The 15,241-nt window shown below is 41.0% G+C and overlaps 1 protein-coding gene across 1 annotated transcript in view; it reads right to left on the reverse strand.

The window, feature by feature from the left end:
- Positions 1-15,241, reverse strand: part of celf4 (CUGBP, Elav-like family member 4) — an 87,642-nt gene that overhangs the window by 46,189 nt on the left and 26,212 nt on the right. The window contains exon 2 of the mRNA XM_075460496.1: positions 14,678-14,760. Coding sequence (XP_075316611.1) covers positions 14,678-14,760 — 83 coding nt within the window. The remainder of the gene's footprint in view (positions 1-14,677; positions 14,761-15,241) is intronic.

Here is a 15,241-nt window from a genome sequence, read left to right on the forward strand (position 1 = left end):
ACTGGGGAGCTTTAGTGAAAACGTTGTTTACTTTTAGTCTTCTCATACATGCAAACGAGCTGTCTGACCGTACAAACCTTGTTATCACACAGACCTGACTCAGCCTGGTTGCTGCTCCTTTCTCGCTCCTCTGCAGATTCCTATTTCATTAATGACATTGCAAATTTTTGGTCTGTTGACGCGCAAGTGCAGTGCGTGTCACAGCACTTTGTCAAATATGTAGACAGCATTAAAACACACAGTCGGGCTGAAAAGGAAGTATGGCAAGAGGGTGGAAAACAAACATCATCTGACAAGTTTGTGGCACATTTGGTTCAGACAGTGTGATTCCCTCTGGATCTACGAATGGTGGAGAGGAGAGATAGTGTGGGAGAGGAGGGCAGAGAGAAGGAGAGGACTCTGAGCAATTGTTCTTTCATGCGAAAAGGTGAGAAAAGAAGAGTGTGAAAGGGCTCACCAGGAGGAGGGGGTTATTGAAGTGAAAGATGCAAAATGAGAGGAGATAGGGATAGAAGGGGAAAAGTGTGCAGGTGACACTGTAAGCCAAGAGTACGGGTGTAAAGATTTTAGACAGTTGTAAGTTAACTGGTTTAGTTGCTGTTGTGTCAGTAGCATTAGTGATCTTCATTAAAGGGTTTCAAATGTTTCAAGTCTTCCTTAACACAGTACTCACATGTGCTCAGTATTGAGGTCACAGAGAAAAATAATTTTCTTTTGATTTCCTATTTCAAAAGTAAATTGCAATGTCTAGAATAAAGTGAAAATGTTGAGAATGAACTCCTCTGATCTAACACTTGTTATCATACTGTTTTCATGTGCTACAAGAGAAATAATTTCCTTGTTTCTAAAATCTATCCTGAAGTACAATATCATCAGTTCAATTACACAAGAATGTTTGCAGACATATCCCTGATCAATGCTCTAATCCTGGTTTGATTTAATTAAAAGGATTCCACTTTAGTCTTGTCGAATGTCAAGTTTGTTCCTGGTATTTGAACTTTTTTTCAAAATAGCAACCTTTGAACTTTATTCTTAACAGTTTGACTTTTCTTTCCACATGCTATGTGTATTCCAAAATAAAAAGATAGAGGAAATATACAATCCCTCTAATTATTTTATCCCTACTGTGGTCCTAATACTTAGTTATACACCCTTTGTGTGTGTCTCAGGAGTTCATTTGTCCCTTCTTTCCATAACTTTAGAAACCAAGCGAGAAAATAAACAATTGCATGAGACTAATGTCAGCCCTAAGTAAAGGCTATGAGTTAGCAGAGTTTACTCTGCATTCCAGTAGTTGTGTGTAGGATTGTAGCCACATAACAACAAACCTACATGGAATCATATACTGTCCTTTCACCTGGAACTCGTTGGACTCATTTAGTCCAAGTTTGCTTTTTTCTTATATCTCTTCATTTGGGAAGTTTATGAAACACTAGGATCAGAAGTCCGTGTACATTTGTGATACATTTTCTTCCTGCGAAAGTCTCGATTGTCTGTTTGCATATGTGTTTATGTTAACTCCCCCACCCAGAATGTTTTGGCTCTGCACTCGTTGTTGCTCCAGAAATAATATGCTGTCATGAGTAGTCCTGAAATCTGGGCAGACACTGTGCAGCTTTTATTCATTCTGTGTTAACACATACTGTGTATGTGCCTTCCTCTGCATCCACAACCTGTGACTTCTTTCTTTCAGCCCGGTCTCACAGAAATTTATGAGATGACTGTGACATTTTAACACTGCATTACACAACAAATTGAGCTACTTTGATAATGTAATCTTTTCAAATCAAATTTTGACAAACCTTTTTAGGTAGTTTGACTTAAAACAAATGCGGCATGAAAGTACACCCGCGATCAGTGCTAATCAAGTCGTAATGTAAAAATATCCATTCCTCACCAGGTTTTAATATTTTGTGTAAAATTATGCAAACCTCAGATGAATAGCAATACTTGACATATTACACTGTGCTGTTAATTGTTTAACAAAAAATTAAGCCAAAATATGGAAGCATTTGTGTCGAACTGGGAAAGGAAGTACAGCCCATGATTCAGTGGCTTGTAAAACCACGTTTCGCAGCAATAACTTGAAATAATATTGTTCATTGAGGTTTGCAGACATTCATTCATACACAGTTCTTAAGCATTTCAGTCAGGTTGAAGTCTGGACTTTGACTGAGCCATTGCAACACTTGAGATCTTTTTAGACATACTGTTAAAGATTTGTTGCTGTGTGAGAGACACACACATATACTCTGACAGAAAATGTTGCGTCTGCTGGTCAGAGCTGATGCACACAACAGTGGCATATTAGGCCATGATGAAAGCTCATCGTCTATAGTGTGTCAGCGTGTAAAAGCCCTCTCCCGTTTCCCAATCGCACACATGCTGAATCATGAACACACACACAGAGAAACCAGCGCGTGAGTCAGACCAGCGCTCCCCCTGTGTCTCACACATACATAAACACTCGACCGGCAGAGGCGAGGCAAGCGGCAGAGCCCCTGCCAGGTTATATGGAGGGACAGAGTGTTCTGAGTTACTGCACAGTGCAGCCACTCTCCACGGCAGCACCATACAGAGTCCATAAAGCATGATGGATGGCCTATCATCATTTACCTCTTTGGTGACTTCTCAATGCTGTCACACCCTGCCAAGCACATGCAAGAGAGGTGAGAAACACCAACACAGACAGGCGAGCAAAGGCAGAGCATAATGACAAAAGAGTAAAAAAAAAAAAAAGGCAATGCGGACAAAATTATGCAAAAATGGGCATTAGGGACAGTGACAAAAGAAGAGTGAAAGGGAGAAAAGAAGAAGAGTAAAGACAGAGAGATGGATGAGGGAACGTTTTTGATGTTTGGTTGAATTCATGCACACTCAGACACATACACAGCAGTTGTCCACGTACACAGAAAAGAACTGAACCATCCCCTGTCCCTTCTCACTTAGATGACAGCACCCCACACACGTAGAGGCTGTATTTAGAGCATGCAAAATCTACTGTCTCCTCCACTCTCCTCTCCTCTGAGTGCCACAGCAGAGGGAGGAAGAGGAAAAAAAGAAAAGACAACCAGGAGAGAGGGACAGATACAGAAAAAGAATGAGCACCAGATGCGGCAAAATGACACAGTGATAGTTTACATGTCAAAGTGGCCGAGACATCAACAAAGAGAGCAAGACAAAAGAAAGGCTAGAACAGTAAATAACTTCCACAAGAATGATTGGAGCCAGAGGGGCACCAGGCTCACAGCCTGCACTCCAACAGAAACTAAAGCACTCTGCTGTGCATTGAGATGAGGGCGAATTTGAGCGCTGTGCTATTTTAACCTTTGAAACCTGAGGCTGCCTGTCAGCTCATTTAAGTTTCTGCCTCATAGGTCATATATTGTTATTCTAAAGTGGCACTTCAGTGTTTAAGTACCACAATCACAGAAAGATACAGAACAAAAATGTTTCAAATCAAAATAGATGCACAGATGCCTTTGTGTTGATCAAGCTCTAAAATACTCCTAAAAGATCCAAGCGCTCGCTTATATACAGCAAAAATGGATTAAATATATTAATCTGATAAAGTCATCAGAGTTGCCCAAAAGCTGTTCATGCAGAATTACAAAATGGTTAAAATGCACACCTCAGTCTGAAAATTTGAAGTAAATAAGAAGGTTATTCTTTCAGGCAGAAATTATATAACTTTTTTTTTAATGGACTGAGCTGCACCTTCATGACAAAAAGAGCAAATCTTCCTTGGAATGAGATGGAAGTGATACTACAAATATTTCCCCCCTAAAAAAGTAATGTGCTTACTTAAAGTGACTGAAACCTAAAGCTAGTGTGGAAGTGCCAATAGCTGCAGTTCATCAAATGCCCACTTGGGGCTGACTCTGAAAGTAAGTCAGTCTCCATTCAACTCCATGATAATGTTCCAGTGTGTAACATTTAGGGTGACCTATTGACAGAAATGTAATGATAGTCAAATAAATGCGAAAATAAGAATCACCAAGTTTTTACATTAAAGCAAGCAAACTCTCCCTTTCCTTGCTTCTCCACTACGTTGTACCATCTTTTTGTTACGTTGGTCCATTAGGTAAAAATCAACCTCAAACTCTGGACTTTGCCTTTGATTTTTTTTGTGTTAAGGGTTAAAGTTATACATAACTCTGGTGGGGTTGTCTTTGAGTGACAGGTGAGTGTTGTAGTTGAAACCCAACAGGGCCAATGATGTCTTTGAGTTCTTAATCTAATTCATTCCTTGCATCTTACTTCTGTCTCTAAAAGCCCAAGCAAGAATATCACAGTCAAATGTAGTCCACATACCAACTAGGGATGGCACAGTGGCTACCACCTTTGTTTTGTTTACAGTTTATGTTTCTTATTTTTAATAAGGTCTTGAAATGAGGCAGGCATTTTGATGTATTCTTACTATTCTGCACTGAGCACTGAAAGATAATATCTCCACCAGTTGCCCTCACAGACAGAAAGACAGACAGCTTGAGAGAGGGGTGTGGGGGTGCTGCCTCCCTGGATAGTGTCTATTGATCGCCACCCAGCACACATCACCACAACTTTCACAAATTGCTATTGAGAAGTGACCTGTAATGCAATTACTGGCCAATCCGGGGCCTTGGCTGCCATCAATTATTAAAAGCTGCCTGAGCCGTGGCCCACTACCCTGTCTCAGCTGGTGCGTTGTGTCATTATCACATCTGGTGGCCACCAGCTCACCAGCTGCTTCAGTGGGGCCGGGAATAAGATTTCCGAGTGCCACCTCTCACTGTGTGGAAAATATCAGATTAAATGGGCCAGACAAAGAAATTACAACCGCAATATTGTATATTCCAGCCTCTGCAGTGAAGATGAGATGTTGAAGGTCACAAAATAAAATGGTTTTCTTTTTTTTGCACCTTTTATAAGAACTTTAACAGTAGTAAAACAACATTAATATAGCATTGTGGCTCCCCAGTGGGTCATAGTTTTGAGAGAGTTCAGTGCTCTAGTCAAGTAACAATTCAATCGGTGCTGTTTGTACCCATAACCTGCTTTATCTTCCTCATTATGAACCATTTTTTAGTAATGTACATTTTTCATTTTACCTCATGGTCATCTCCTTTTAGTTTTTGCCATCAGAAAGCTCTTGTTCAAATCGGGTTTAGGATGAATTTTTTTTAGCAGTCACATCACATCGGTGCTGTAGTAGTGCTTTAAAATGCTCTTTTATTAAATCTAGAAAGTTACTCCAAAAACTATTTAACAGCTTTACTCCAACATTATACAAAGCTGTTTTTAAAACAAGTTATAACTAATGTTCATTGTTCAAATTAAGTTTCTTGAAGGGACTTCGAGTAAAATAAAAGAGGTTTAAGACAGCTACTCTCAGTAACCTTTAATTTCATAACAGCGGTGGGTCCTCTTCGAAAAACTGGAGGCCATTGATTAACAGAAAGAACTATTATAGAGAGAGATGCAGAGTATACCAAGCTTCATGCTGCTCAGTAAAAGCTGTAAGAGCCCTGTAAAGCCTCAGGGAAAAATGAGATCATTGAATGAAAATGTTCTCTTCTGTTTCAAAGCATCTGCTCTGTCCCACACTGACAACTGAGCAAAAGAATCGAGAGTAGAACAGGCATCCCAAGCCACACTAATGCTTGACAGAAAGAAAAAGGTATATACAGTCTGGACGGTAATATGCTCCCATGAGCCATAAAGCACCACTTTTATAGATAAATTATACTGTAAGTGTGACTGATTTATTACATTTTATTGTTTCCAGTTATCTTTTCTCTGTTCCTCAACGTTTAATGTGCATGGTAAATTACCTGAACAGGCCACAATAAAAAAATATTTGACAACACTGCACTAACTGTTGTGGTAAGACACACTGTGCAGTATGTCTGTTAGGGCTTGAGAGCCTGAAAAAAGACAAATAGATATGGCAGTGTGACATAAAACTATTCAGAGAATTTTTTTTTTCCTGAACTGGCAGGATTTTTCAAAGCAGCTGGAGTCAGGCGAGCTCAATACAGCCGCAGCAGCAGCAGTAACAGCAGGGGGTAAAACTGTGACAATGGCAGAATGACTATCACAACCGGCTTATGGAGATACTTAAATCTGTGAACTATACACACGGCCAAGGCTGAAGCCATGCGCACACTGGATAGGACACTATTAAAGAGTTTTTTTTCTGAAGAACAGCTCCAGCTGCAGCCACCCTTGCACCATCGGCAGTCATAGCCACTGCTGTCTGTCAGGAAGTTCATTTTAAGGATTTATGAAAGAAATGGATGGTTGATTTTTCTACACTTGGAAAGTAATATAGGCCTCACAAAGAGGTTTCTCTCAAACTCCACTTCCAAAACTTAAGTAAGTGCACCTGGAAAGGACATTTTCCATACTGGTGAGTACATGGACGAGCCCTTAATGTCAGTTGTGACTTTAACACTTGTAAATGCTCAGAAGGGCCGGCTGTTGGAGATGAAGACTCAGTGATATGCTGTAAGACTAGGCTTTTGTGGATCAATACAGACTCAAGGAAAGGACAAGTTGATTTCAGTCTGACAATAGCTTATTCCAGCAGAAGGGTGAGATTCTTAAAAGAGCATGGCACCTTAGAAATCTTTAAAACTGCTGCCTGACTTTAGGTGCAAATGTGAAAACATTTGGATCACCTAATCTTGGCACTTACAAGAAGTGTAAGGAATTGCTCAGACAGTTCAATCCATTTCTTTAAAGCGTGTATCACACTTGCAAAGCAGCTGGTGGTAAAGAATCTTTTTTTGTCCTCATCATCATTTCCAGGACCAACAATTTTGTTGTCGTTTTACTTTGGGGGTTGCTAAATTCAGAATTAGGGAGTTATTAAGATTAAGATTAAGATTAAGATCAGATTTATTGGTCATGCATACACACAAAATTTGTCCTCTGCTTTTAACCCATCCAGGTTGGCACCTGTTGACACACACATGCACATGCACAGGGTCACACACTCATGGAGACAGATGCCATACACTGGAGTGGTGGGCAGCCAGCGCTCGGGGAGCATGGGGGGTACGGCGCCTTGCTCAAGGGCACCTCGGTGACAGGGAGGTGGACTGACACCGCTCCAGCTGTCAGTTTCACCAATCTTTTGAGCCGCCCTGTGCTCCTCACCAGTATTCAAACCCTCCCTTTTAAATGAGATTAACATTTAGAACTGGGTTATCGCCAACACATTGCATACACTACTACAGTATGGCTCAGTGTGGCTCAGTGTGTGGTTTCACATATGGATCATCAATCTATTGACCCAGTGGGTAACATGCACCACTTCTGAAATTAGTTGGCTTATTGAGCTATAGTGATCTACTGCCTCAAGGCAGATGAATACTTCTCATTTGTACAATCTGCTCAAACTCCACTTGGCAATGGGAGGTGGAACATCAGGCCTAAAGCATAATGATAATGGTAGCATTATATGACTTCATATGACAAAGGATGGGCTGTAGGCTGGTAATGAGGTTAAAATTACAGCTCCATTCATGTTAAATACCACATGGGGTTAAACTAAATCTGTCCTGGATGGCAAAAGGTATGAGGACATCCAAAATTAGTGAGCATCTCATTAAAGCATCGCAAGGTGTTAGGCATTATGCTTACAAAACATAGTTACTATGATGTACCATCCAGGCATGTTAGGAGGCAGCGTTTAGATCCGTACAAAATAGTTTTATCTGATTGTGCACCATCATAGAGAGGGGTGAGAGGCAGTAATTGTTCACAATTGGAAAATGGTGCAGGGCAGAGGAATTTGTATAAAATTAAAAAAAAAGAAAAAAAAGAAACCATTGGAAAAGAGTGGAGTCTTGAATACTGTCTAACCCGCAGCATGAAGTGGATGTGGGTTAAGGCCTTTCATTTTGATGTTCTGAACATGTCACAAAGGGTTTTTAGTTGTTGTTCGACAACCTGACAAGCACTTGGTTGGGTTGGATTAAACAGTAATGACAGCTTAGGCTCATATGGACTAGACACTGTGTAGTTCATGACAGAAATCAATTAGTTGATCAATCAAACCAAAACCATGGGCATTAATCTGTTGCAATGTCCACTTCCAGTCAAAGGTTGGATACAGTTCATCACTAGGATGTTTAATGAACTTTAGGTCAATGCCTCTGCCAGTTTTAACAGTTATGTTCTTCCACTCCAGACTTTTTCTTTTTGGCCTAGGTTTGCACTCAAGAACATCTTTTTCTTGAAAGAACAAAAGAGCCATTGCCAATCTGCTGTCAAATAGCTGGAATCACCCTACTGTCTGGCATATATTTGTATATTACATCATTATGATACCCCTTAACTGGAACTGAAGGGCCTATTCAAATCACAAAAGCCCTTCGAACAAAGGTGGACAAAACTATGAGAATGGCACCATATGTTGTATGTAATCCAAGAAATCTTATTCCCTTTATAGGTCTTTAGAAGAAAATTTATAAAATTCATTAACTATGATGGGTTTATCAAAAACCAGTGTTTAGAACTGAAACTAAAACACTGTTTCCTGAAACTCTTTCTGCTTTTCTGCTGTCCACTGAGGGAAAGTCATTTGGATTTTTATTGCAGGCTTATGACCTGCCTGATTCAGCCTGCAAACTGTTTCACGTAGAAGCTTTGCTCTGGATTGGACCCAAAATCTGTTAATTAATTTGTTGCCAAACCATGCTGCTCCTTCTAATAAGTTACTCCTTAGGTCTCTGAGTTCACAAAAATCTTTGTCTTTGTTATATGAATGTGCTTATCGATTTTAAAAGCTGGAGCTGTTTTAGCTAAAACTTGCTTGTGCTTCATTCCAGCATTCTGTCATTGACTGTGTATTGATTAAGTGGAGCACGTTATGTGGCAAATGGTTTTCTTTTGGATATGGGCGATTAGGATGGTTGATGAGGTGATGGCTTGGGGAGAGGGAGGGGACGTTTTAGCTCCACAGTCTGTGGCATTAGTCAAGTCGACGTGAGGCTATGCCTCCTGAACACTGCACCACTAATCTAAAATCTACAAGAAAAGAGTAGTGTGCTTGTGCATGCATAGGCAAATCATAAAAGAGTACCGTCTAACCTCCCACCACCATCCAAACACCTCTTCACTCACTTTACCTGGGGAGCACAGCAGCTATTGACCAACGAGGGCGACTTATTGAGAAAAAGCTGCCATGAAACTGGGTCACAGGATCCAATCAATGCCATGGATTTCTTGCCCTGGCATTATCTCAACTGACAGAAGGGGGGTTGAAAAAAGAAACAGACACAAATCAGTCGGTATTGAGGCACCTCGACTATACCTCTCCTCCCACTCACTCCATCCACCCACTCTCCCCAGTCTGCCATCATCCATGCCTTTCACTTTCCTCTCTCCTACTGTTCATTTGGTGTCCTGTCTTTTCTGAAGTTTGTTTGGCCCCAGGCTGAAAACATTGTGTGTTTATGTGTGTGTTGCGTGTGTGTTAAAGTGCTCTGAAATGACGCATTGATTCACAGTGTTCTATATTTTCTCATCTGGCTCACTATTACAGTGAGAGTCAATCGACGCTGTATTTCTCTCCTTCGCTCCCTCGCTCTTTCACTTTCTCCCTCTTTCTTTCTTTCCCTCTCTTTCTCTTTCTACGAGTATCATGGTATCAGGTTGTTGAATGGAAGTGTTTACGAGGAGTGTTGTGTTGCAGTTACAAGAGAAGGGTTTGGAATATGAGTGTTTTGGGAGTATCAGTGGAGTGTTTTGGGAGTATCAGTGGAGTGTTTTGGGAGTATCAGTGGAGTGTTTTGTACCGCACCTGAATGTGTGTATTTGTATGTTTTATTTTCTAACTTGGAACATGGTACTAAGTATTCAGAAGTACATGGTTTTGTTTGGTGTGCAGGGGCATATGTCAGTGCCCTGACCTATACTGTATACTTGGCAGTATGTTTGAGTGGATGCCAGATCCATTTTTTTTTGTTTCACTTTTTGCGTGTTAGAACTAAGATGTGTGCGGGAGGATTCACTGGTGGGTATTTGTAGTCTGCGGTTTGTGCACACGTTGCACAAGCTCTAACTCTGCAACTCCACCCTGTGACCCACACATAAACACACAACCACACACACGTGCACATAAAAACACATCCGCCCACTTGTGAGGAGATTTGCCAGAATCAATAGAGGAGCTTTTAAATGCCTCTTGCTGTAGCCTGAAACTAGAGTGCAGAATCACAAGGATGACATCAAGGCCTGGCGTTTGGGTCAGGCCCAATTTTAGTTTTTTTTTTTTTCATCCAAAAAGGTGAAAATACTAATTTCATATACCCAGAAACTGTTTATCCCAAGTAAGGATACACAACGTTTTTGCAATAGTTTTTATGTTCACTTTTATGTTCACTTTTTTCACATGTTCACGTTGTTTTTGCTTTCAACTCCTAAGAAATATCCATTCAGACAAGAAACTGAAGACAGTTTTTCAACATGCAGAGCTGTTTGATAGACTTAACATTTTAAACAAATGCCACAAAGACCCTGACCATAACCAAATGTTCTCTGCAGATAAAGTCACTGCTGCTGGACGTGCTACACTGGTAAACCAAAAAATCAACACAAATATTGTTTCAAATGGATTAATGATCTAATTCTTATGGTCACTACCCAAATTCTGTAGCCATGAGACAAGGTTTGAACATTGGGGGACACAGTCGTAAACCTTCTCCAAGTCCACAAAACTCACATTTACAGCTTGATTAAACTTCCAAGGGCCCCTGAGCAACAATCTGAGGATAAAAATCTGGTTCTGCAGGAAAGGATTGTGTCTGCATTGCTTGTCCTGAATTTGTGGTTTTCAATCAGTAAAATTTTCCCTGGAGTAAACTTCCAAATGAGGTCAGGGAGTTTGATACCCTGAAAGCCTAAGTATACCTATGCGGGACTTTTCTTTTCCATTCCGATCAACACAGATCTTCTGACTGTAAGTCCAGAAAACTGTGACTTCATGCTCCTCCAGTCCTCCAGCCTTAAAACTTAAATGCTCTCACTGGGACAGTTGTAACTGTAGGTCAGTGTTCTGCACATTAAAGAATTGAAATATATTTAGGAAAACTGATCAAAGAATAATAATTTGCGATAATTTCTTATAGCAGAGAGGGTTTGCTGTCAAATAGGGCTGCCACAGTACGCTGGTATTGGTGATCAGCGTTATGTTAAAAACACGAAATATTGATTCTGTGTTAATAATGTGCAGATGATAATACTGTAAACAGTCCTGCTTGACACTAACATACTGGGGAAGGTGTAGTTGCACCTTAACACAGGTTGACACTCATTGAATGGGGGGAAGAGGAGATGAAGTAATAGAGAACAGAGACCCGGCTGTTTTTGCAAGCCACTACCACGAGCTACTGTCACGTGAATTCATGTTAGTTGAGATTTTAGATGAGAGTATGAAGCACTAGCTAAAAAAAAGATTACCATGACAGTGTTGAAGTTTTTGAAATCTATAATAAAAGAAATGCCAACCAACAGTTAGCTCAAAAGGGGATAATACCACTAATAATGTAACCGTTGCATCCATCATTCTGCAGATATTGTTACACAAGAAAAAATAAGTTGCACTTAGTTATGCGGCCCTGAAACATTAAAGTCTTAGTTTTGTTTTAAAAATTAAGTTATCATGGAATTTAATTTAACTGTGTTTCCTTGCCTCTGGTTATGAATTGATGAGAACGGTTGCTACTAAATATGCTCCACACAACTGAAATTGTTTCAGTTTCCGTACTTTTTTTGTCTTGGTATTTGATATTTTGTCTAGTACCTACTTACTTCTCTTTACTTGCCGTTTTTGCCCCCCATTGTATGATTCTGCTCTATGCTCTTATGAGGGTATCAACTTTTAACAATCCTTCTTGAAGTGTAATTAAAGCGGCACTATGCAACTTTTTCATGGTCATAAAATTGCTTGGCAATCATCAGATAGCTTGGCTGACCTGTTCTGATGAAAACGGTGACATTTCCATCTCCATCTGGTGGCCCTAGCCCGAAACAGCGCTTGCAACTTTGCCTGTGGCGCCGCGTGCTTTGTTTACCTCTGGAAGTCTCGCGACACACGAGAGCCGAGAACTACTGCTTCACGGCAGGTCTAAAGGGCTCTGAGCCGAGCCAGGGAGCCTGATAAGACACACCTCTCTCCATTAGCTGTCGACGGCTAAATTGAATGTGGTTAGCTTCTAGAGTAGTAATATATAATATGGCTAGACTGTCGCCTTATTTTCTACGGAGCCCCCCCTACAGCTTTGGGGTGTGTATTGCATGGTAAACAAACCCCGTATTACTGAAAGTTGCATAGTGCCGCTTTAATTTGCTCTAAAATTAACAGAGTGGGTTTTTTCCTCTTACTTTGTTTAACTTTCAAATACACATTTGAAAAATTTTGAATGTCCTCGAACAATGCAGCAGCATGTGGTTTCTGTGTCAGTTGTCAGAAAAATTGATTTCATTATGTTAGCTGAAACTTCTCCATCAGCATAATCCTCTGTATCTGTGGTTTCTGGTGCTATAGTGGAATGAGGAATGTGAAAACAATTTGTCATCTATCATGAGAAATTCAATATCAGTGTCACTTTAACATCCATATTTTGCTGGTCGCTGGTTCACCCAAAGTCTCTCCTGACACTGCAAACACTCAGCTGCACTCACACACATTCACATAAGGCAGCCCTTCGTACTTTGTCTGAGCTACATGAACAGCCTACAGCCATGCTTACTGGGCATTTCCTATTGCAAGCAAAATCCCCTCTTCTCTCAGCTCACCTGGCAGCAAAAGGAAAAAGTGAAGTGGAAAACTTTTTAAACGTAAGGGAACAACTTTGACAATAAAAAGTGCACATGGGCACGAAGTGAAGTGCTTTAAAGAGTAACAAAAGGGATTTCATTTGCAGGGTTTTAGTTGTTCTTGGCTTGTGAGGGAAGGACTGATGCAAGATAGTTGCATAGGGAAAAAAATAAAATAAAGAAATGGTGGAAAGAGAGTATAATTGTGCATCGTAAAATGTCCCACTGCCTTTTCCAGGGCCAAGTCCTCGCTGTGTTTCTGATGAACTAATTTATTCTATTTTGCTTTGCTTTACCTCTACCAGCAACAAAAGACAGTGTCCCATTCTGCTTCCCAAAGTTCTCTGTATAAAGGTTTGTTTTGCGTTTAGGTCTGTTCTGGGACATTTTTGTTTACATAATACGCATCATTCATCAAATGCAAACTTTAGTTTGTCGTCTGCCTCGAAAGGCATAGCAAAATTTAAATTTTCCTTTAAAATAAGGCTGACTGTGGCTATTATTTGCTGTTTATGCATCATAACGTATAGAAACCAAATACAGTGTTGTTTCTGTGCACAAATATTCACTTTCATGTCAAACAATGGCAACAAAGGCAAGAATATGAATCGGCAGCATACTTTATGTGAACACAAAATCGCATTCTGGTTTTGGTCAAATATTTAATCTCTCCTCCTCTCTTTCCCTGTGTCTCGGTCTCCCCTCCGTCTTTCTCTCTGAATAATATGCCAGTGGGAAGTGAAAAAAAAAGAAAACTTAGAGCACGGATCCCCACTCCTCCGCTCTTCTCGACTGCACGTCTGTGATGTCATAATCACTCACATCAAAGGCTGTGCGCTCAACACGGCGACTGTCAGCTTCCCTGGAGGCGTCATTAAAAACGAACAGAGCAAACCGAGCCAGGCCTGACAGAAACGCATCAAAACTTCCTTACACCCGTAGACGCACACAAGCAGAGCCAGTGCGTGCAACACAATAATGTGCATGCGCGAACATTCATGAGCATGCACATACTAGTCAAAAAGTATGACAGAGACACGCATGCACGCACACACACACACACACGCACACACACACACAAATATATAATCATAATCATCACAAATGCACTAAAGAAAAATACCCACATTGCACATGATCCCTCAAGCTCACATACTCGCTCTGCTAATGAATGAATGTCTACTTCTCCTCTATGACAGTGTCAAAGCTCCCTCACTCTATCACGTATGAATAAAAGCAGAGCATTCAAACGCTCGTGGCTTGCATCCATCTGCACTGTACATGTGACAAATCACATTCTCAGCATGTGAACATCTGTCGTGAAGATGCGCCGTCGTGATATACGTACATTCACGATGCACGCTCGTGCCGCTGCCAGTCTGTGGCACAATATAGTGTGCACACAAATGCAGAAGGAGCCTACATGCATCCACCCTCCCACTTTTCATCCCTCTCTGTCTAACTCACGCATTTGCCCACACACACGGGTGCATGCACACGCGCAGACGCACACTCATTTACACAAACTGGAGGAAGGACTATAAATAGTATGCCTATGATGTGATGCTGAGTGGTTTCTCCCTATGGGTTTGTGTGGATGTGACTGAGTAAAGAGAGAGTGAGATAGTGAAAGGAGTATGTTTTTAGGGGTGGGGGGACAAAAGAGAGAAGGCCTGTGCTCATGTCTGTTGTGCAGTCAGTGCATGATCAGCATGGCAAGGATGGAGATTCCTCCTTGATTTGAAATAAATAAAAGGTATTACTTGTTAAAGTAAGCATCTGTGTTTGTGTCTGTGAGTAAATCCAAGAAAGGTTTATGTAAGATTTAACTTCTTGGTCGACGTGGCGTTCCATATGTATAACTTACCCCTGGCAGGGTCTTCTGCTCATGCAATGCATTCTGGGCTTTCAGGGCTGACTCTCTGGCACAGTAGGTGAGGAAGGCACAGCCTGAAAAAAAAAGAGGAAGAAAGAGAAAGACCTGATTATGTTATGAGAACTGGGGGCAAGGAAGGAGAGACAGCTATGGGAGGAGGTTGCACCAATCATCAGCGAATTGCCAAATTCAACACACTGACAAAACACACAAAAACACACACACAAAAAGCCTGCAGCCACATCTCTGAAAGCCTGTCCACATGGCCGCACTGGGAATTCACTCGTGTTTGTGTTGGTGCCTGTGCGTGTTTGTGCACAATGAACTGCATTTCAATGACTGAACAAACAGAATATTTCTGTGTATAAAAATGCAGAAGAGAAACAAGAGAGACCAAATATTGCGTGGATGTGTAACGATTGGTGCATCCTGCTGCGCAAAAGCCACCGTGGCCACATCAACATCATCAGATCTGACTGAGCTTTCGGCCTGGCAGTCTGAAATAGCAGTTATCCATTTGTCCATCGCAGTCTCCTGGCTGCTGTGACAGGGATA

This window comes from Odontesthes bonariensis, chromosome 3 (assembly GCF_027942865.1).
Source record: "Odontesthes bonariensis isolate fOdoBon6 chromosome 3, fOdoBon6.hap1, whole genome shotgun sequence".
Lineage (NCBI taxonomy): Eukaryota > Metazoa > Chordata > Actinopteri > Atheriniformes > Atherinopsidae > Odontesthes > Odontesthes bonariensis.